The sequence below is a fragment of the Rhinopithecus roxellana genome, chromosome 8 (assembly GCF_007565055.1).
Source record: "Rhinopithecus roxellana isolate Shanxi Qingling chromosome 8, ASM756505v1, whole genome shotgun sequence".
NCBI lineage: Eukaryota > Metazoa > Chordata > Mammalia > Primates > Cercopithecidae > Rhinopithecus > Rhinopithecus roxellana.
This window is the reverse complement of record NC_044556.1, coordinates 46,238,273-46,259,969: the sequence shown is the minus strand read 5'-3', so window position 1 is coordinate 46,259,969 and position 21,697 is coordinate 46,238,273. Positions and strand designations below refer to the sequence as shown.

General features: G+C 48.6%; 4 protein-coding genes across 10 annotated transcripts; 2 read left to right on the top strand and 2 right to left on the bottom strand.

Moving 5' to 3' along the window:
- The first annotated feature begins 1,788 nt into the window (after positions 1 to 1,788).
- TNFAIP8L2 (TNF alpha induced protein 8 like 2) lies at positions 1,789 to 4,956 on the top strand. 4 transcript variants are annotated; one of them, XM_010387215.2, is made up of 2 exons: positions 1,789 to 1,895; positions 3,873 to 4,956. In XM_010387215.2, exon 2 carries the CDS (start codon positions 3,905 to 3,907, stop codon positions 4,457 to 4,459), a length of 555 nt encoding a protein of 184 aa, XP_010385517.2. In that variant the 5' UTR covers positions 1,789 to 1,895; positions 3,873 to 3,904; the 3' UTR covers positions 4,460 to 4,956. The 4 variants fall into 4 exon arrangements, with proteins under 4 accessions (XP_010385517.2, XP_030792161.1, XP_010385518.2 ...); XM_030936301.1 differs by having other exon boundaries at positions 1,818 to 1,895; positions 3,900 to 4,956; XM_010387216.2 differs by having other exon boundaries at positions 1,834 to 1,895; positions 3,850 to 4,956.
- On the bottom strand, positions 4,955 to 11,505 carry LYSMD1 (LysM domain containing 1). Of its 3 annotated transcripts, none has more exons than XM_010387218.2 (4): positions 11,217 to 11,505; positions 10,611 to 10,863; positions 6,919 to 7,283; positions 4,955 to 6,227 (listed from the first exon to the last, which is right to left on the bottom strand). In XM_010387218.2, exons 2-4 carry the CDS (start codon positions 10,788 to 10,790, stop codon positions 6,089 to 6,091), a joined length of 684 nt encoding a protein of 227 aa, XP_010385520.1. In that variant the 5' UTR covers positions 10,791 to 10,863; positions 11,217 to 11,505; the 3' UTR covers positions 4,955 to 6,088. The 3 variants fall into 3 exon arrangements, with proteins under 3 accessions (XP_010385520.1, XP_010385521.1, XP_010385519.1); XM_010387219.2 differs by having other exon boundaries at positions 11,276 to 11,505; XM_010387217.2 differs by having other exon boundaries at positions 10,611 to 11,505.
- Positions 11,506 to 11,562: 57 nt separating this feature from the next.
- Positions 11,563 to 15,266, top strand: LOC104681051 (sodium channel modifier 1). The gene is made up of 7 exons (XM_010387213.2): positions 11,563 to 11,733; positions 12,001 to 12,071; positions 12,464 to 12,552; positions 12,653 to 12,750; positions 12,858 to 12,946; positions 13,994 to 14,188; positions 15,114 to 15,266. The coding sequence occupies exons 1-7, from the start codon at positions 11,683 to 11,685 to the stop codon at positions 15,211 to 15,213; spliced, it is 693 nt and encodes a 230-aa protein (XP_010385515.1). The 5' UTR covers positions 11,563 to 11,682; the 3' UTR covers positions 15,214 to 15,266.
- An 848-nt stretch (positions 15,267 to 16,114) lies between these two features.
- On the bottom strand, positions 16,115 to 21,628 carry TMOD4 (tropomodulin 4). 2 transcript variants are annotated; one of them, XM_010387210.2, is made up of 10 exons: positions 21,242 to 21,628; positions 20,065 to 20,229; positions 19,703 to 19,859; positions 19,263 to 19,379; positions 18,347 to 18,436; positions 17,763 to 17,893; positions 17,563 to 17,670; positions 17,051 to 17,194; positions 16,650 to 16,794; positions 16,115 to 16,231 (listed from the first exon to the last, which is right to left on the bottom strand). In XM_010387210.2, the coding sequence occupies exons 2-10, from the start codon at positions 20,185 to 20,187 to the stop codon at positions 16,209 to 16,211; spliced, it is 1,038 nt and encodes a 345-aa protein (XP_010385512.1). In that variant the 5' UTR covers positions 20,188 to 20,229; positions 21,242 to 21,628; the 3' UTR covers positions 16,115 to 16,208. The 2 variants fall into 2 exon arrangements, with proteins under 2 accessions (XP_010385512.1, XP_010385514.1); XM_010387212.2 differs by having other exon boundaries at positions 21,270 to 21,628.
- Positions 21,629 to 21,697: the final 69 nt, after the last annotated feature.

Sequence of the window (21,697 nt, the reverse complement as noted above, 5' to 3'; positions counted from 1 at the left end):
CGCATGCCACCATGCTCAGCTAATTTTTGTATTTTTAGTAGAGACAGGGTTTCACCGTGTTAGCCAGGATGGTCTTGATCTCCTGACCTCAGGTGATCCACCCACCTTGACTTCTCAAAGTGTTGGGATTACAGGCATGAGCCACCGCGCCCAGCTGAGACAGGGTTTCACCACGTTGGCCAGGCTGATCTCAAACTCCTGACCTCAGTTGATCCACTCACCTTGGCTTCCCAAAGTGTTGGGATTACAGGCGTGAGCCACCACGCCCGGCCTGGAGCAACTTTTTGAAAGCTTGCTGTGATCTGATCTTTTTCCTTCTTCACTTATCTCTCAAACAACCTACATTCCAGACATATATCACCACTTCCTGAGAATGTCCTGTATTATGTTTTTTTCCTGTATGTGCTTACGCCGTCCCCATCATCTGGGACTTCTTCCCCATCTCTGGCTATTAAGTAGTTGAATCTATCTTTCCAAGCCCTATCATAATTAAGCTTTCAAAATTATTTAAATCCCCATTAAAGTTAATGGCATTGTTTGACTAGTATTACTGTTATTTACGCTTAATGTTATCTCCCTGTCCAGATTCCCTGTAAGATTCTTGATGGCAAGTGTTTTTGTCTCATTCAACAACTGTGACTTCCAGCATGGGTGCAGTGGCTCACACCTGTAATCCCAACACTTTGGGAGGCCAAGGTGGGAGGATTGCTTGAGCCTAGAAGTTCAGCCTGGGCAACAGAGTGAGACCCTCCTCTCTACAAAAAAAAAAAAAAAGGAAGGCCTGGTGGTGTGCACTTCTGGTCCCAGCTACTAGGGAGGCTGAAGTAGGAAGATCTCTTGAGCTCAGGAGGTCAAGGCTGCAGTCAGCTGTGATGATGCCACTGCACTCCAGCCTGGGCAACAGAGCAAGACCCTATCTCAAAAACAAAACAACAAACAAACAAACAAAACTCAATTGTGACTGCTCCTCATTTTGTATCCCTTTAGCAGCTACAAAGCTCACCCTGCGGCGTGCAGTGGCTCACACCTGTAATCTCAGCACTGTGGGAGGCCAAGGTGGATCACCTGAGGTCAGGAGTTTGAGACCATCCTGGCCAACATGGTGAAACCCTGTCTCTACTAAAAATACAAAACAAGCCGGGCATGGTGGCACATGCCTGTAATCTCAGCTACTTGGGAGGTTGAGGCAGGAGAATCACTTGAACTTGGGAAGCAGAGGTCGCAGTGAGCCGAGATCACGCCTTTGCACTCCACCCTGGGCTACAAGAGCAAAACTCCGTCTCAAAAAAAAAAAAAAAAAAAGCAACTCAGTAGGCTTGTTCCTCTAGGCTAGTGATTCAGTGCTGTGCTGGCACCTGCTGGTCACCTGTAGTGCAGCAGCCCTGGTCCAGCACCCTCCTCCCTTCAGTATTAAGGGTTGTGACAGTCTGTGCCCTTACCTAGCACTCACTGGAATAATATATTAAATACTCGCCCTACAGCACCACCTTTCAATCTGTAGAACTTTTCCCACTAGTTTCCTACCCCAGAAATTTGGACTTTACATCCTTCCCAGTACTGCAGAAATATAAGGACAGGATCTCCAGGAACTGGGCAGCAAGAAAAGGAAGAAGCAATTTGAGAGTGGAGGATGCAAATCCCTTTTCCCCCTTCAAAGAATCAAGACTGTTTCCAACAGAATTCCACTCTTTTTGACCTTTGTCTTATTTCTAGGTTGCTCTTGGGCCAGAGGCCTTCTTGGAGACAGTAGTGATGAACCGGAGGTTGAGCAGAGAGTAGGTAGGCGGGGCTCAAGGGGTGGGGCCAAGTCAAAGGGCTCTCACACTAAGTGAAGCTTCTCCATTCTGTAAGCTTTCCCGGAACATCCAAGGCAAGACTGGCACCCAGCACAGCAGGTGAGGGACCGGCAGTGACAGAATGGTAGACTTTAGGGGTAATGGCGGCAGAGGAGTCTCCAGCTCTTTCAGTCTTAGCTTTTCATATTGTGAAACTCTTGCTTGTACAATTCTTGGGTCCTTTGTAGAGCTTAACTTAGTTTTTCTGGTGGCAAGGCAGCCTCTGAAAGACCTGGTTTTGGATGCAGTGGGGGCAGGGCTGAGGGATGCAGGTGGATCCATATCTGTATGGATGTGTGTGAAATGCAAGGAAGTCTTAGGAGACAAGGAGATAGACAGATAAGGGCCAGAGGGAGAGTATGGCCAGGCCAGAGAGGATTATAGGGAGGACCCAGACAAGAGAAAAAGGGAGACTGAAATAGGGAGAGAGGGAGAGGACACCGGAACAAATGTGAGACGGCAATGGGGGCATTGGAGAGCTGGGTAACAGGAAGGCCAAGGAGGAAGGAAGGCTCACATGGAGCAATCTCCTCTTCCGGCTGGGGAACATGGTCCAGAAAGCCCCAAGGCAAGCTGGGAGCAAAGCAAGGTTCAGGTTTCCACTGGACGGATTCAGCTGGGGAAGAAACCCCCTCAGTCCCCACCTCCCCTGCCTCTTCAGACTCCCATTTTGGTTTGGGGGAGAGGGCGAGGCTGCTCCTCACTGCGGTCACAGCCACATCCTGCAGAGCAGGGGAGGGGGAAGTAAGAAGCAAAACAATCAGAAGAACCACAGGTGAAGACCATGGGGAGAGAACCCTGGACACATGGAGCTGATATGCCGCCAAGAAGGTCGTGAGTTCAGTGTAGCAGAAGGCTCAGACCTTCAGGACTGCCTGCCGTTCTTGAGGTGCTGATTTCTTGTGCTTCCTCAGTTGGCTTTAACCATACTGGGAGCATTCCGGGGAAGGAGGTTTCTCTGGATTATTTGGTTTGAAGCCCATCTTTACCATTTACTAGTGACTTTGGCCAAATTGCTAAATTTCTCTTAGCTTCAGTTTTCTCACTGCAAAATGGGAATACCTACCTTAACCTTATACAGGATTGGGAAGACTAAGATGGCTGACATAAAGCACTTGGCACATAGTAGGTTCTCAGTAAATGTTAGTTATTACTCCTATTAGGATTCCTGGGATGCTTATGCTTCTTACTTTAAAGGAAGTACAGTGAAATAGCTGCCACTGGCTTTGGGGGCCAAAAAATGAGTTGTGTTTGATCTTGGGTAAATTATTTAATGTAAGTATCATTTGCTCAGCTGTAAAACAAGCTATACCTATACCAATACCACAACAAAACAAGCTATACCTAAACAAGCTATACCTATACCACACAGACATATGGCACAGAGTCAGTGTCCAAAAATGGTAGCTGTAAGAATTCTGTCAGGCTGGGCGTGGTGGCTCACACCTATATTCCCAGCACTTGGGGAGGTCAAGGTGGGTGGATCACGAGGTCAGGAGATCAAGACCAGCCTGTGGCCAACACGGTGAAACCCTATCTCTACTAAAAAATACAAAAATTAGCCGGGCATAGTGGTGGGTGCCTGTAATCCCAACTACTTGGGAGGCTGAGGCAGGAGAATAGCTTGAACCCGGGAGGTGGAGGTTGCAGTGAACAGAGATCGCACCCCTGCACTCCAGCCTGGGTGACAAAGCAAGACTCCGTCTCAAAAAAAAGAATTATCTGTCAGGTAAGCCCTGTCTTCACTGCAGCAGCAACAGCCTACTTCCCCTTGAGATATAGCTTGTGCTAGGCTAGCCTCCCATGTGCCCACATTCCTCCAGCCGGAGCTATCGCCACTCCCATGGGCTGTTTTGGAGTCAAGATTTGCTACAGCACTAAGTGGAAAAAGCAGGAGAAAGGCATAGAGGACTGAGGGGCCCCAGGGGGCGGGGAGGATGACAAAAAAAGATGATGATGACATGGAAACTAAAGAAGCAACAGAAAGGGGAAAAGTCATTTTTCTCTTTCTAAGGAAACCTGTGGCCTTTCTTCTAGTGACTGACCACATACCCCACTCTCCAGGACCCATGGAGTCCTTCAGCTCAAAGAGTCTGGCACTGCAAGCAGAGAAGAAGCTAATGAGTAAGATGGCGGGTCGGTCTGTGGCTCATCTCTTCATAGATGAGACAAGCAGTGAGGTGCTAGATGAGCTCTACCGTGTGTCCAAGGAGTACACGCACAGCCGGCCCCAGGCCCAGCGCGTGATCAAGGACCTGATCAAAGTGGCTGTCAAGGTGGCTGTACTGCACCGCAATGGCTCCTTTGGCCCCAGTGAGCTGGCCCTGGCTACCCGCTTTCGCCAGAAGCTGCGGCAGGGTGCCATGACGGCACTTAGCTTTGGCGAGGTAGACTTCACCTTCGAGGCTGCTGTTCTGGCTGGCCTGCTGACGGAGTGCCGGGATGTGCTGCTGGAGTTGGTGGAACACCACCTCACGCCCAAGTCACATGGCCGCATCCGCCACGTGTTTGATCACTTCTCTGACCCAGGTCTGCTCACAGCCCTCTATGGGCCTGACTTCACTCAGCACCTTGGCAAGATCTGTGATGGGCTCAGGAAGCTGCTAGATGAAGGGAAGCTCTGAGAGCCCTGAGTCTAGCACATTCCACTTTGACAAAATGGCTGACTGAGAAAACACAGATAATGAGCTTCCTAACCCTGCTCAGCTGCCACTAACGCTTTTCAATCTTCAGGCTTCATTCCTTCCCAAGAGTGCTTCTGACTCTGAGACCAGCCCATCCCCAAACAGCTGGTGGAGAAGGAGCAATGCTGAGGGGTGAGGCCTCTCTCCCACTCCAGCCCCAGGACAGGAAACAGAACTGCCTGAAAAAGGTGAAGTGAAACTTGGATCTCTATTTCTCCCATAAGGGACTTCTGAAACAGGGAAGCCCCCTCCCATGTGAACCAAGGAAAGAAGGCACAGCCCAGAGAACCCCTTTGGGGACACTAAAGACAGAAGAGGGGAAGGTGGCCCTTAGAAACAGAGCTTGGACAGATGCCAGAGGCTCTGTTCCAGAGTGCAGGAGGAAGGGGCTAGGGCAGGGGAGATTCTCACAGGGGAAATAAAACTACTAGAATATGCACAGGGCTCAATGTTTAATCTGTCCAGCTTCGTATACCTTATAGTCATCACAGAAGAAAGGAGGTATATAAACACCACTTCTCTCACCTTTCATCATTTCCAAACAGGAGACTGAGGGAGATTTCCATTATTATTGAGGTTCCCTTACCTACTTCTGTTTGAGAAACAAACAAAACTGTACCATAGATCAGTGCTACAAATCGCAAATAAATATGCAGTGAGGAGGAAGGCATAGAGAGAGAGGGTCTGGAGGGGAGGGGGTGTAACAAAGAGACTCTCACAACTGGCTTCCTCTTCAAACCCCAAGGAAAGCCTCCTTCCATCTGTTCCCCTCACCACAGGCTGACCAGAACAGGTCAGAAGGGTGAACTGGTAGAATGGAGGGTTCGGGTCCCTACAGTGCTGCTTTTTCTCAGGGTCAAGAATTGTGAAAAAGTTACAGGGAATTGGTTAGTCAAGACTGAGCCCATTCAACAGGAATGGGGTACCAAAAAAAAAAAAAAAATACGCAGTTCAAATCTGTCCCTTTAAGATTGGAGAAAAGGCCAGCAGTCATCCATTCTCTGTGGTAGGCTAGGTCACCGATTGCCTCATCCTCAATCACATGTCTGGCCAACAAGGTGGGGAAGGTGGAGAACCAGCACTCACTGGCTCACTGTTCCTGGGTTATCTTCACCCCAGGGCTATAGAAATGCCATTTTTTAGCTGAGAGTGGGAAGGAATAAAATATAGCAAATAAATATTACTTCAATATTAGCACCAAATAAATTATGTCACATAGGTGGAGATGAGGAAGAAGCTGAGGGGGAGTCTCTGCTTCCCTGTTCTAAGGCCAGGGAATGGTAAAAAGGATAGGAAAGGCAACAGGGATATAAAAAGAGCCTTTTGAGTCTAAAGGACTCAACTCTAGATTCAGCCCAAGAACTGGGAAAGGTCCAGTTCCCATTCCCTAATCTTGCCAATAAAACTGCCCCAGGCCAAGGAATTTTTGGCAGACAAGGAGGCTGGGGAAGATGGCTGGAGTGGAGGGAGGCAGGCTAGTAAGCCATGTTCTTGAGCCTCACCTCAGGCTCCTCTCCCCCTGAAGTTTCTCCTTCAACATCTTGCTTCTCTCAGTCAGTTCTGGGGACATCAGAGTTTGAAGATTTCATCCTCCTGGTCCCGTAGTGTCCGGGTCCGAGAGGTACGGGTCAGCGGCACGGGACCTAGGACTGCTCGTTGCTGCATCCGAGGGGAGCTCAGGTGGAGACCTGCATCCTCCCCAGGTACCCTGCAAGTGAGGAAAGGGGGGAAAGAGTGACAGATCAAGGGAAGAACCTCACAATGGGCTAAGTGAGAGGTACATGGAAAGCTGTCTTCTAATACATAAGCTGGTTGCTTCAAGACAGTCTCAATACCTTCTAGATAAATCCTAACCCTAATGCTCCTTCATGGATGACCAGAGCAGTAAAAATAGTTAACTGCCGGCTGGGTGTGGTGGCTCACGCCTGTAATCCCAGCACTTTGGGGGCTGAGGCGGGCAGATCATGAGGTCAGGAGATCGAGACCATCCTGGCTAACACAATGAAACCCTGTCTCTACTAAAAATACAAAAAATCAGCCAGGCGTGGTGGCGGGCGCCTGTAGTCCCAGCTACTCGGGAGGCTGAGGCAGGAGAATGGCGTGAACCCAGGAGGCAGAGCTTGCGCCACACACTTTAGCCTGGGCAACACAGCGAGACCCCATCTCAAAAAAAAAAAGTCAACTGTCTGACTCCAATAAGAACACAGAACCCAGTTTCCCACTGCCTCTACCTGTGTCAGCAGGCATCGTCTCTGCTCATTGCTTTGGGGCCACATGGGGGAAAGGTATCACCTTGCCTCTGTTGGCACTGCGCTTACTTACTTGTGTTTGTGGTTAGGTAAGATAGGAAGAATGGAGGAGTCTAGGGAGGAACTTATAAGGAACCATTCAACACTCACCCACTTTCCCCTTTCTTCAGCTTCTGGGCAGCAGCCTTCTTGGACAGGCTGATCTGTGAATCAAGCTTCTTAAGGAAATCAGAGGCAGAGAGGTCATGGATGGGTGTGGGGGTTTCCTGGCCAGGTGTGGGGAAGACTTCACCATTGGCACGTCCTGCTCCTGTCTCTTGTTTCTTCCTCTCAGTTGAGTGTGGCCAAACTTCATCGTTACTTGGGTGTACTTCTTCCTCTCCATCTTTCTCTTCCTCAGAATCCAAACCATTGAACAGGTCTCTGGGCTCTGTCAGGATGGGGATGTAGAGAGTTTTCTTCAGGAAGATGGAGTCATTAGTATAAAGGCGGTTTGCACGTTTAATCTGTTCCATCTTAAAAAAAAAAAAAAGAGTCAACAAAATTAAGGACAGTAATAATGATCGATTTTTTTTTTTTTTTTTTTTTTTTTTTTTTTTGAGGAGTCTCGCTCTGTCGCCCAGGCTGGAGTGCAGTGGCCGGATCTCAGCTCACTGCAAGCTCCGCCTCCCGGGTTCACGCCATTCTCCTCCCTCAGCCTCCCAAGTGGCTGGGATTACAGGCGCCCGCCACCTTGCCCAGCTAGTTTTTTTGTATTTTTTAGTAGAGACGGGGTTTCACCGTGTTCGCCAGGATGGTCTCGATCTCCTGACCTTGTGATCCGCCCGTCTCGGCCTCCCAAAGTGCTGGGATTACAGGCTTGAGCCACCGCGCCCGGCCATAATGATCAATCTTATATTGCATCTCGAGCTTTTAAAAGTGACTGCACAGAGTCTTCTTTGATTCCATAACAACCAAGCTAAAGTACAAAGGGCTGACATTATTTCTACTTTATAGATGAGTGGTTTTCACACTTTTTGGTCTTAGGGCCCCCTTACATTTTAAAAACTTATTGTACAAGCTGGGCACAATGTCTGATGCCTGTAATTCCAGCTACTCAGGAGGCTGAGGCGGGAGGACAGCTTGAGCCCAGGAATTAGACTCCAGCCTGAGCAATATAGTGAGACCCCATTTCTAAAAAAAATAAATAAAATAAAAATAAATGAATAAATAAATAAAAATGAAGGAACTGAGGCTCAGAGAGGTTAAGCTACTTGCCTGAAATTATCTATCAAGTTAATGACACAGCTAGAACGACAATCCTGGGTCTTTTCACTGCTTCTGGGGAAGGTTGTCACACTATACTATTAACAATGTCAGTAATAAATACTTATTTTGACCTATCTATTCATCACTGGACCTAGTGACTGGCATCACCATCTATCTGCCTGGCCTTCCAAGGTAGAAACATCAATGTCATCCTTAACTAATACTTGCCTTTCATCACCATACCAAGTGGTCAACAAAACTGCTTCAAAAATCTCTCTCACGTCTGGTCTCATCTTCAGGCCTACTGCCAAAGATTTAAAATAGACCCGAAGTATTTCTCATCTGGCGTTATTGCATCAGTTTAACTGGCCTTCCTCGCTCTATTTCTACTCATCCTCCTCTTGGCATCTATCTTTCTAAAAAAATAAATCTGATTAACCCACTACCCTGCTTACAAACCTCCTATGGGCTCCTCATTGGCTAAAGATAAAAACCAAATTAGCATTCAAGGGCTTTCTCAATCCAGCTCCCAAAGGAAATGTCTAGATTAATCTCCCTTTGCCACCTCTACATTTTGCTATCCTGAACTTTTTATTTTTCTTTGAACATTCCATGATCTTTTTCACACTTTATTCACGCTGTTACTTCTGCCTGAAATGCTCCTGCCCCTCTACTATCCCATTCTCTGCTTGGAAAACTTCTATTCATCAACTACCACTCCTTTTGTGTTACTTTCTTCAGGGCTCCTAATGCATACTGTAAATATTGCTATAATAATACATAACCCTACTATAATATTATTCACCTCTTTAAATATTTGCTTTGCCTAAACCCTATGAGTTCTTTAAAGGCAAGGATTGTGACTTGCCGTCTCTGTATCTCCAGGCAGTTGTTAGCATCCTACAGACCTTGACACATAGCAGGGGCTCATTAATGCTTTATTTAAAAGTTATTAATTATAATTATCTAATTATTATAATAATTAGATAATGAAATATAGAAACTACAGATATAGTATATTAGTATTTTTTTTCTTCTTTTTTTTTTTTTTGGAGACAAGGTCTCACTCTGTTGCCCAGCCTGGAGTGTAGTGGCACAATCTCAGTTCACTGCAACCTCCGCCTCCCAGGCTCAAGTGATCCTCCGCCTCAGCCTCCCCAGTAGTTGGGATTACAGGCACATGCCATCATGCCCAGCTAATTTTTGTATTTGTTGTAGAGATGGGGTTTCACCACATTGCCCAGGCTGGTCCTATACTCCTGAGCTCAAGCAATCCACCCGCCTCAGCCTCCCTAAGTGCCAGGATTACAGCACAGGTATGAGCCACCACGCCTGGCCCACCCCAGCCCCTTTCCAACTAAAATTTAATCTTTCTGATTTCCTATCCTTTTCTTTTTTTTTTTTTTGAGACAGAGTCTCGCTCTGTTGCCCAGACTGGAGTGCTGGAGTGCAGTGGTGCGATCTCAGCTCATCACAACCTTCACCTCCCAGGTTCAAGCAATTCTTCTGCCTCAGCCTCCTGAGTAGCTGGGATTTCAGGCGAGCACCACCACGCCCGGATAATTTTTGTATTTTTAGTTGAGACAGTGTTTTGCCATTTAGCCAGACTGGTCTCATACTCAAAACCTTAGGTGATCCACTTGCCTCGGCCTCCCAAAATGCTAGGATTACAGGGGTGAGCCACCATGCCTGGCCCTGATTCTTTGCTAATACCTTTACAAATTCACCACATTCTGTCACTTGTAATCATTATTTGTGTACCTGTTCATTTCTCATTAGGCCATAAATTACATGAGGACAGCAACCATATAGTTTAAGTTTCTATCTCCCAGAAAAGTTATCACAGTGCTTTAAGTACAGCAAGCATAAAAATGTTGGCTAAATTGAACATTTGCTTGAGTGAGATGGAACAAGAAAACAGGGGTGGGGGTAGGGGGAGTAACCTCATCAACTTCAATGCTATACATTTTTACATCTATCCAATTTCCCCCATGCATGACCTGAAATACTTGGTGTAGAGTACCTGTTTTGTGCTAGGGAAGCCGCCTTACTAGAAAGAAGGCAGAGCATTGAGGAGGAACCAAGAGCAAGGAGAGGTAGCCACTTTAGGAACTGAGAACTAAAAATAAGCTCTCCATTATTTGCTGTAAACGTTTAATCACTCTCAATGTAAAATTTTCTGTGTGGTTAATAGAGTCAGACAGACTTGTTTGAATCCCAAATCTGACACTCATTATTTGACCTTAGTCAAAATGGTTAACCAATCCAAGTCTCAGTTTCTTCATCTGCCAAAAGGCAACAATAAATGTATACTTGATAAGGACGTGAAGGCGAAATGAGCTAACGTATGTGAAGCCCCTAGCACAGTGTCTGGCATGATAAAATAGGAGCTGCTCCTCTCCATTGGAATAGTAGGGCAGGACTTGTCCCAACCAGGCAGTGCAACACTGTGATGGGAAAACAAAGATAAAGGCAGAACAGAGTTCAACACATTAGGAACATTTCAGGGGAGGTTACCTAGAAGGGCCACTACATTCTTCTCAGGACTAAATCCCTCCTGACTGTTGTCTGCACCCCAATCCTGGAAAACTCACCGTCACCCCATATTTGAGTGCTAGTCCAGCCAGGGTGTCTCCGGGCTCCAATTGATGCTCCAGGCGTCTTTCCCTCACTGGGGAGCAGGCTGATTGCACCAGGCTTCCATATGAACGAGCCCGGCTCCCGTGAAGCAGTCCTGACCCCCCTGGCGGGGGCTGTCTAGACGGGGAAGCCATCTCTTCACCCTGCCGACAGCTAGGTTGCAACTTGGGGAGGCCCGACCGAGACTGCGAGTGACAGGCCTGAAGTCTGGGAATGGATATTCAGGGGATTCCTTTCCCCTTCTCTCTTCCCCTGTGTCCCCGCCTCCCCAGCACTACGCCACCTGCCCCCTCCCGGTTTCTCCTCCCTCCAAGTCCTTATCCACAAGTTTGTCCCTTGAGTATTCAGTCCCTCCCTGATTCGCCCCAAGCACCCCTCCGACTTTGAACTCCCCCACAACTCCTCGCTACATTGATCTCTGACCTTTGAACTCTAGAAATAATCCTCAAAACTCTTTCCTCAGTTTGCCCCCAAGTAGCCTGGCCTCAGGGCGCTCCCACATCCCAGCTCCGCCCGGTCCCGGGGTTTGTTTGCTAGAGCCAGGAACAAATCAGGCCCACCCCAGGTGAACTGTCGCCGCAGACGAAGAGCGTGAGGATTGCGAGAATTTGTAGTACACCTTTCACTCAGAGATCCTCAAAGGTCCGCTCCGCATCAGATAGGTCACACCCTCAAATTTCGGCTCCACATCTAGGTTCTTGTCCCTCCAAACGCCTCAGATCCACCAAGATGCAAGGGCCTGGATCCAGCTGAGCGGCAAGGTCTTTGAGAAAAGACTTCATTTCCCAAAAGGCTTCGCGTGTGCGGAGTCGCACGGCACCATAGGAAATGCAGTTCCCTCCACGCTCCAGAGAGTGGATATCCGGATGGCGCAATGCATGCGTGGAAGTGCATCCCCGGAAGTACGGAGGCCGACAGGAAGAGAAAGAAAAAGAGAAGGCGCTGTCCCGCTCTTGCTACGGTGGCCTGGAGGAGTGGCGAAACCGGAACAAGAGAATTTATCACTTTCTGGGACTCACAGTCGTGATGTCTTTCAAGAGAGAAGGAGACGATTGGAGTCAACTCAATGTGCTCAAAGTAAGCGTGAGCGGAGAGGATCTGCATCCTCTTCAGTCGCTCTCTGAAGGTTGGGAAGGAGCTTTGTTTCATTGCTCTGGCAACAACTCGGGGGTGAAGGAAAGAACCAGGCGACTTAGAGCTGTGTAGTGACTCCTTTTTCGGTCTATGATCACTGTTCTCCCCAGGGTCCTTATTCCGTTTGACTCCTCATTTCTGTCATTTCACTTCCATCCCTGTCTCCTATCCCGCTGATCCCGTCCGGATTTCTTCCCTTACTCCCTGCAGAAAAGAAGAGTCGGGGACCTCCTAGCCAGTTACATCCCAGAGGATGAGGCGCTGATGCTTCGGGATGGACGGTAAGAGCGACGAGTGGCTCAAGCCTGAGGGTTTTACGGTTAGAAGCTCAACAGACTTTTTTTTTTTTTTTCTTTGAGACGGAGGTCTCGCTGTGTTGCCCAGGTTGTCCTTGAACTCCAGGGCTCAAGTGATCCTGCCTCCTCAGCGTCGCGGTTAGCTGGGATTACAGGCGCACGCCACCACGCCCGGCTTCAAAAAACTTTTGTTATTAATTAGGACAGCAGGAGTATCTAGGATTCTTTGGCGGCCAGTGAGGATTGGAAGAAGTGGAGATTGGGTCACCAGGGAGTTGGGTTTTGCAAAGACTGCTAGGACAGGGTGGGGCTTACGGCAGGGACAGGCCCAACCCTCTTCCCCTGGACCAGTTATCCTCTTCTCTACCCCTGCTCAGCTTTGCTTGTGCCATTTGCCCCCATCGACCGGTACTGGACACCCTGGCCATGCTGACTGCCCACCGTGCGGGCAAGAAACATCTGTCCAGTAAGTTCGGGGGAAGCTAGGGGATGGGGAATAAAACCTCGAAATCTCTGCACACCAGTCTTGGTGCTATGCTTTTAATTCTGTTTCCCTTTCTCTTCAGGCTTGCAGCTTTTCTATGGCAAGAAGCAGCCGGGAAAGGAAAGGAAGCAGAATTCAAGACATCAGAATGAATTGAGGAGGGAAGAAACCAAAGCTGAGGTAATCAGAGAGTGGAGAGTGTGTTCTAGGCAAGACCCTGCTGCACACACCAGGCTGGAAGGGCAGAGGGCTGAAGGCTCTGACTCTGTCTCCCACCTTCTTACCAGGCTCCTCTGCTAACCCAGACACGACTTATCACCCAGAGTGCTCTGCACAGAGCTCCCCACTATAACAGTTGCTGCCGCCGGAAGTACAGGTATGGGAGGGGAAAGCCAGAGGTAGGAAGGCTCAGAAGGAGACAGAGGGCTCTAAAAGTGTTTTCCAGTCTGTATTCTCAGGAATACTAGCGTTCTGGAGATGTTACTTAGTGTTTCAAGAAAAGGAGAATTTTGGCCGGGCACGGTGGCTCACACTGGTAATCCCAGCACTTTTGGAGGCTTCGGCGGGTGGATCACTTGAGGTCAAGAGTTCAAGACCAGCCTGGCCAACATGCTGAAACCCCGTCTCTACCAAAAATATAAAAAATTAGCTGGATGTGTGGTGTGTGCCTGTAATTCCAGCCACTCAAGAGGCTGAGGTGGAAGAATTGCTTCAATCCGTGAGGCAGAGGTTGCTGTGAGCCAGGATCATGCCACTTCACTCCAGTCCTAGGTGACAGAGTGAGACTCCATCTCAAAAGAAGAAGAAAAGAAGAATTTTGTGATTTTTAAATAAAGTTTGGGAAATGTCACTTTGTAATTCTACTTGAAGAGTAACAGTTTTAAAAGCTATACAAAGTCTTTTTTTTTTATTTTAATTTTTATTTTTTTGAGACGGAGTCTTGCTCTGTCGCCCAGGCTGGAGTGCAGTGGCCAGATCTCGGCTCACTGCAAGCTCCGCCTCCCGGGTTTACGCCATTCTCCTGCCTCAGCCTCCCGAATAGCTGGGACTACAGGCGACCGCCACCTCGCCTGGCTAGTTTTTTGTATTTTTTTTTTTTTTTTTAGTAGAGACAGGGTTTCACCATGTTAGCCAGGATGGTCTCAATCTCCTGACCTCGTGATCCGCCCGTCTTGGCCTCCCAAAGTGCTGGGATTATAGGCTTGAGCCACCGCGCCCGGCCACAAAGTCTTAAGAATTAAAAAAAACTTGTAAAATTTAAAGCTAGCCTTTCCCAAATTCATGATTCTAAAATCCTTTGTATGCACAACTTACTAATATCTTGAAAAATATAGTTTAAGAAACACTGTTTTAAGAGGTTGGGAGTCATAGGAGAGTTGGCCCTTTCCCTTACTGCTTTTACAAACTATTCTTCTCTACCTAGACCAGAAGCCCCTGGTCCCTCTGTCTCCCTTTCCCCTGTGCCACCCTCAGAGGTCGAACTCCAAAGTGAAAAGATCAGTAGGGAACCTGAACCTGGGGCTGGTCCACAGGCCGAGGAGTCAGCAACTGTCTCAGCTCCTGCACCCATGAGCCCAACAAGAAGACGAGCCTTGGACCATTATCTCACCCTTCGAAGGTGAGTGTGCCTAACCAGTTTCCTCAAATTGTCTTTCTCTGACCCTTCTTGTTTCAAAGCTTTTTTTTTTGTTTTGTTTTGTTTTTTTTTTGAGACAGAGTCTTGCTCTGTCACCAGGCTGGAGTGCAGTGGTGTGATCTCATCTCAGCTCACTGCAACCTCTGCCTCCCAGGTTCAAGTGATTCCCCTGCCTCAGCCTCTCGAGTAGCTGGGATTACAAGCATGTGCCACCATGCCCGGCTTATTTTTTGTGTTTTGGTAGAGGCGGGGTTTCACTATGTTGGTGAGGATGGTCTCAGTCTCCTGACCTTGTGATCCACCCACCTCGGCCTCCCAAAGTGCTGGGATTACAGGCGTGAGCCACCGTGCCCGCCCCCCGTTTTTGTTTTTTTTTGAGGCAGAGTTTTGTGTGTTCCCCAGGCTGGAGTGCAATGACACAATCTCGGCTCACCGCAACCTCCGCCTCCGGGGTTCAAGCGATTCTCTTGCCTCAGCCTCCCGAGTAGCTGGGATTATAGGCATTCCCAGCTAATTTTGTATTTTTAGTAGAGACGGGATTTCTCCATGTTGATCAGGCTGGTCTTGAACTCCCGACCTCAGGTGATCCACCTGCCTTGGCCTCCCAAAGTGCTGGGATTACAGGCGTGAGCCACCATACCCGGCCTCCTATTGTTGTTTTTTATCTTTGCTTTCGTTTTGTTTTAGCCACCCAACTTACATGGCTCTCAATTTTTTCTCACCACTAACTTTTTTTTTTGGTAGAGACAGGGTTTCACCATGTTGGTCATGCTGGTCTTGAACTCCTGACCTCAAGTGATCCACCCACCTTGGCCTCCCAAAGTGCTGGGATTACAGGTGTGAGCTCACCACTAACTTCTTAATAAGCCTCTTTCCTGATCGATGCTATTTTCTTTGATGTTTCCAGTTCAGGATGGATCCCAGATGGACGAGGTCGATGGGTAAAAGATGAAAATGTTGAGTTTGACTCTGATGAGGAGGAACCACCTGATCTCCCCTTGGACTGACACCCTTTTCCCATTCATTCACAAATACACTACAATGGGTGCTAAGAACTTAACGTTCCTTAAGTCTGGTTCCTTGTCGGATCTCAGGATTTCAGATCTGTTAATTCTCAATCCAACTACTCCTTTCCTGCAACATACACAGCTCTCCATACCTCTTTTTTTTTTTTTTTTTTTTTTGAGGCGGAGTCTTGCTCTGTCACCCAGGCTGGAGTGCAGTGGCCCAATCTCGGCTCACTGCAAGCTCTGCCTCCCAGGTTCACGCCATTCTCCTGCCTTAGCCACCTGAGTAGCTGGGACTACAGGCGCGCACCACAACACCCAGCTAATTTTTTGTATTTTTAGTACAGATGGGGTTTCACTGTGTTAGCCAGGATGGTCTCGATCTCCTGACCTTGTGATCCGCCCGTCTCGGCCTCCCAAAGTGCTGGGATTACAGGCGTGAGCCACCGCGCCCAGCCACAGCTCTCCATACTTCTAACCCCTCCCCCACCTTCTACCAAAGCCATGCCAAGCGTCAGCTGCATCAGCCTGGTGCCCTATTAATAAGACTGTCAAAAAGAGGTCTTTGCCCTTCATGTTGTCTGCCTCCTTCTCCACTACCGCTCAAAGTCCTTTCCCCCTTAAAACCACATGAGGACTGTGGGTAGGCACTGGAGGGACCTGGCTACATCTGGAAACAGGGCTGCGGCTAAGTTCCCTGTGAAAGTAGAAGAGTTGAAAGGTGTTGGCAGGGTTATGGGGAACACCAAGGGAGGGAGCTCCCCCACCTCCTCCTAGTAACCTGAACCTCTCTGCCTGCTGATCCCCAGAGTATAAATAATCCCCTGGTGAACTGGCAGTAACCCTTGGGGGTTAGCGCCAAGATTCTCACCCCAAAGTCCAAGGAAGGAGGCAGGCAAAATGGATATAAGGGCTTTTATTTACAGGAAAGGAGGACAGATGAGAATTTAAGTGTCTAGTGCTCCCAGCTCTAGTTGGTAAAGGGAAATGCAGTATTATCTCTTCTTTTGCTGGCGACCTGTAAAGGAGGAATATTAAATATAAGTGTTTGTTCCAGCTCCTGTTTTCTGCAAAGGCACTCTTCTTCTCCTTTCCAGTCCCTTAGCCAAACTCATAAATTGGTAGTGTTTTAGGCCACCTTACAGGCCCATCCCACATTAACAAAACAAAACAAGAAACCACACCACAAATAAAATTACAATACCTCTAAACAAGTATTGTTATCTCCAGTATCCTTTCTACCTCTCTACTCGTCCATATTTGGGGCAGGGGGAGTTTTCTGTCTACTTTCTGATCACTCTTGGGATTTGAACTTCTCATGTGAATAGCTCTTTGGTAGCACCCTGGGCTATTAGTCATTAGGTCTGCTTTCAGGAGGATCCACCAATTTCTGCACTTCCCTGCCCACTCCACACATGATGTCTGCAGTTACTCACGTAGTTCATTGTTTCGGGTCATGGCCTGCGCTGCCCGAGCTCGTGGCCCCTGCTGCGTGAAGTGGTAGCCAAAGCGGACAATAGAGGGACACTGCTCTAGCACGGTGGCCATCTCCATCTCCACTGCATCACCAGGCCACTGGCGCTGGGGGAGGGAGAGGCAAAAGCTGACAGTCACCCTCTCTGGGCTGTTTACCATCCCAGACCACAGATCCCTTTGGGAGGTCAAAGAAGCTTGTTTCTCCACAGTGGTTGAAGAGAGATGCTGACTTGGCTTCCCTCATAGAGATAATGAAGAGGAGAATTCAAACAAGATTAAATAAGATAGCTGCCCCAGTGGCTGGCTCAGGGAGGAGATTCAATGAGACTGAATGCTAACATCAGGGGAAGGGAAGGCTGACCTGATTGTCTACACGGAGCTCAGTGAGTGTGGCATTTTCCCGAACTGCCTTCAGCACAGCCATGAGTCCTGTGCTGCTAATGAAGTTGGATTCGATGTTTAGGCTCTGGAGGCTACGATTCTCACGCAACATATCAGCCACTGCCTGGGTAGTAGGGACTTGGGTTAGGATTAGGGAACAGTTTCACAGATGACTGAGGAAAGAAAGAACAGGAGCAAGAGGGAAACACAGCTCTTTGAGAAGAGTCCTTGAGGAGCTATAAATGGAGCTAGAGGGATACAGAAAGCAGGGCAGATAGCAGGGAAGAGCAGGGAGATGAATGTGCAGTAGGACTGGGGGTGTTAGAGAGGGTTGAGAGTTATGAACCATGGCACTGAAGGTAGGAGTCTCCATGAGGGCTGCCCTAAGAAGGCATGATGAGAATAGCACTCCCTAGCAAAACCCTTTATGACAGCCATGCAAGGGGTGCACGTAAGATGTGGAAGAGGACTGGGGATGTCGACTAGCCTTACATTGGCGATGGGGTCACCACTCCTCGTGGCTACCAGACTGAAGCTCCGCACATAGGTATTTGCCTTCATTGCCTCACACAGCTCACTTAGCATGGGTATTGGGATGTCCTACCAGAGGAGAATAGGAGATGGTGGGCTAAGGGACTCTTGGATGTCAGTGGTTATCCAGAGTTACGGTTTGGAGGATTCAAGTCAAATACCTGTATATTATTCAGGTTCACCTCCTCCAGCTCTTTGTCATTGCTTCGGACCCTCTTTAGTATCTCCTCAATGTTTGTGGGATTTGGGGGTTCATCCGGCACTGGCTTATACTTGTCAGGCTGTACCACACCTGGTGAGTGAGGGCAGGAAGGGAACCCAACATGTTCCCCACAATCTCCTCCCCATTGGTTTTTTCGCTCTATCCACCTAGGCTGGAATGCAGTGGCACAATCTCAGTTCACAGCAGCCTTGAGGGTTCAAGCAGTTCTTGTGCCTCAGCTTCCCAAGTATAATAGCTGGGATTACAGGTGTGCACCTGGCTAATTTTTGTATTTTTAGTAGAGACACCATGTTGGCCAGGCTGGTCTCGAACTCGTGACCTCAAGTGATCCACCCTCCTCAGCCTCACGAAATGCTGGGATTACAGGCATGAGCCACCACGCCTGGCACTCCACAGGTTTTCTTATCACTCATGCAGCATGTTTTCTCCTGGAATCATCAGTTTCACCCTTTTCTACCTTCTCCCAGACACTAGGACTGCCTGCCCAGAGCGCTGGAGACCATGCTCCCCAAACACACTCACTACTAATGCCTTCGGTATTGCAGATTTCTCCGCTGCAGAGGGCATCATAGTATTGCTTGTTGCTCATCAGTGTGTACATGTCCAGAATTGCTGGAGAGGGTAAGCAGAGGGGTCACAGGGAATGAGAAGGAACCTGTTCCAAGCCTCCCTCCTACCTCTTTCTGAATCTGCTGCATTTTTAAAGCCTGACCACTTACACTTTGTCAAAGAAGTTCCCTACCCTCTCTCAGCCCCAGGGGTCCTTTCCATAAACTTCTTAAGGCAGTAGTTTCTAAAACATTGAGAAAGGGCTAAGGGAAGGTCCCTTATGAGCCACTAGAGGGTAAGGGAGTCTGTAGCGACTCTCCTCTTTCAGCCAGATGGTTCCACTTTTTTTGTTTTGTTGCGTTTTGTTTCGTTTCATTTTTTGAGACAGTCTCACTCTGTCCCCCAGGCTGGAGTGCAGTGGTGTGATCTCGGCTCACTGCCACCTCCACCTCCCGGGTTCAAGTAATTCTCCTGCCTCAGCCTCCCAGGTAGGGGACTACAGGCGCACGTTGCCACGCCTGGCTAATTTTTTGTATTTTAATAGAGACGGGGTTTCACTGTGTTGCCCAGGTTGGTCTTGAACTCCCGAGCTCAGGCAATCTGCCCACCTCGTCCTCCCAAGTGCTGAGGTTACAGGTGTGAGCCACCGTGCCCACCCCAATGGTTCCACTTTTATTTGCTTTTACAATCCCTGTAAAATTGCTCTTGAGGTGTTATTAAATTTAAAAATGAATAAATATATAAACAAAGAAGAAAAGCTTGAAACTACTGCTTGAGGCTTTCTTAGACATCCACATTCTGGTTGAGGGCCTTCCTCACTAATCCCATGTCATGACTAGGATCCACCTGCCCCTGATCCTCTCACCCTCAACTTCCCACAGCTACCCACCTGCGATGTCACACATTTCAGCATCTGTGGCATGTGCCAGTGCCTCCTCCAGCTCAGGCTCCAGGGTGATCTGCTCCTCTGCTGGAATTTCCCTCTTGGGCTGAATATAGGGTTTCCCTGATGTGGAGATGAAGGATGGTTCAGGTAGAGGTAATTTCTCCCAAGATCCTGGCCTCCAGGTTTCTTTCCTTCTCCGGGAGGTAGAATGCTGGGTCACGAGGGGACACTGGAAAGCCTGAATGCTCTACAAGCTCAGGACTCCTAGTCCCCTGATCTCTCAAGAACTGAAGAGTGCAAGCTGGCATTTAAGTGTCAGGGCATCTGAGTCCCTAGGCAACTAGGAGCTGGCAGGTGAGAGGAAAGCTGGAGCGGGGGACAAGTGAGAGACAGCATAGCCACTTGGGTTCTCTGAGGAGGCATGGATGTCAGGGTCCCCATACCCTTCTTCTCGCCTGTGAAGGGCACCAAGTCATCACGCTCTTTGACTTCTAGTGCCTGCTGCTCCAAGTACTGCAAAAGGGCCTCTCGGTCCAGTGGCCCCGTTGGGCTCTTCTTTGTCTGGTCACGTTGTCTCAGTCCAGCTGGCAGGAGCATGTTCTTAGGGATGAGTTTTGGGGAGCAAGTCAGACCTCCCCTCTGACCTAGGTACTGCTAGGACTCCCTAAAATATCTCCAGACACCTTTCCCCTGGCCTTCTTAGGCCCCTAGGTCCTGTAGCAAACCCTATTCTCAGCTACCCAGAGCCCAACACCATTCCCAAATGCCTGGGACTGCCCCTGGTTCCCTGTGCTGGAGCCCCTACCTCAGGGTCCATCTCCTGTAGCTCGCAGTCCAGCTGCTCTAGCTCCTCGGGGCTCAAGGTCCTTAGGATCTCATCTTCATCTATGTCTCTGTATTTCTCCAGTTCCTTCTGATATGATGACATGGTGGCCCCCACCCCCTCCCCAATGTGTGGCACTCACAGAGCCTGGGGAACATGGAACAAAAGGATGGACAATGGTAAGATGGACAGGGGCACAGCAGGGACACAAAGAGACCAGCCAGGGGGCAGAACATTGAATTGAATTTCTTGGAGATTAGAAATCTAGTTGAAGATGGGAAGTTGGGGAAGATTAGGTTGTTTAGAGTTAGAACTAGAGTCTCCTTTCTGCTTCCCCAGCTTCCAGCCACCCTGGATGAGGATCCCAGACATCTAAGCTGAGTTTGTCTTCCCATGGTATGACAGAGAAATCCTGGCAGCACCCCTCCCCTATAACCTCACTCGTCAGTGCCTTTGCCCTAACACAGCTGCTGGAAGCCCTGCCAACACAGCTGGTCCCATGCCCAGTTCCTATTGAAAAGGGGCGAGGGGTGGGGGAATAGAGAGTTTCAGGGAAATTTCTCTCCTCCTCATAATCCAGGCTTTTTCCTAAACTGGATTTAAAAAAGCAAGGAAAATGGGGTGTAAAGGGAAGAGACAGTCTCTTACCCCATCCTCATTTCCCTTTTATTGTGGGGCATCAAGATTTCATTTTCTGTGTTTGCTAAAATTTTAAATCTTAAGGGAAAACAAGGGCTCGGAGCTGTTGGGGGACTTCCAGGTTGGGGGAAGGGTAGTAAGGCCTCTGGAGAAAGGACTGAGTCCCCATAATCTGTCCCTTCCTTTGGACAGGAAGGTGACACTAGACCAATAGGTGTAAATGGAGTAAAGTTTCTTTAAAAACAGTGGGAATATTAAACTCACACAATTTTGTACAATATAAGATACACACAAGGAGCTATACATACACACCATGCTGAATATGAAAGATCCAGAAAGTATGTGAGACACTCACATCGACAATGTAAACTATACACAGTTAAGGGGTAGGACGGCACAATGGCAAAAATATAGAGTAAGAGACAGGGACACACTCCACATCATTCCACATAGGAGCCACTCTTCTCCCCCCACCTCCCACTGGGCTCTCATCCATAAGCCCCCTGTCTCCCCCACCTACCAGTCCTGGTGGCCACCTCCCTTCTCACCTCCCCTGTGTCAGTAGGTCTGTCTGTTCTACTAGAGCACCGTCCCAGCAGCAGGAGGAGCCCAGTGCCGGGGGAGAGGGTGGGGGAACAGTGAGCTCAGCATTTTATTATTTTAGCTCTGGCCAGGTGGGGGGTAGTGGGAGATCACATATACACAGCCCCCATACCCTGCCCAGCCCTGAGAGCCTCTAGTGGTCATTAACAGCCATAGCATCTCCTCCACTTCGCCTCATACAAGCCCCAGTCTGAGACATCGGAGTTCGACTAGAATCAGCCAGTTCCTTCTCATTTGGTGCCTGTTGTATTCAAAACAGTGAGTGTAAAGTGATATGAAGGTCAATATAAGGATGTGTTTTGCTGTGCAATTTTCAGATGTTTATAATTTAGCTAGAGGAATGAATACAATTTAGAAAGGACAGCTCATAATA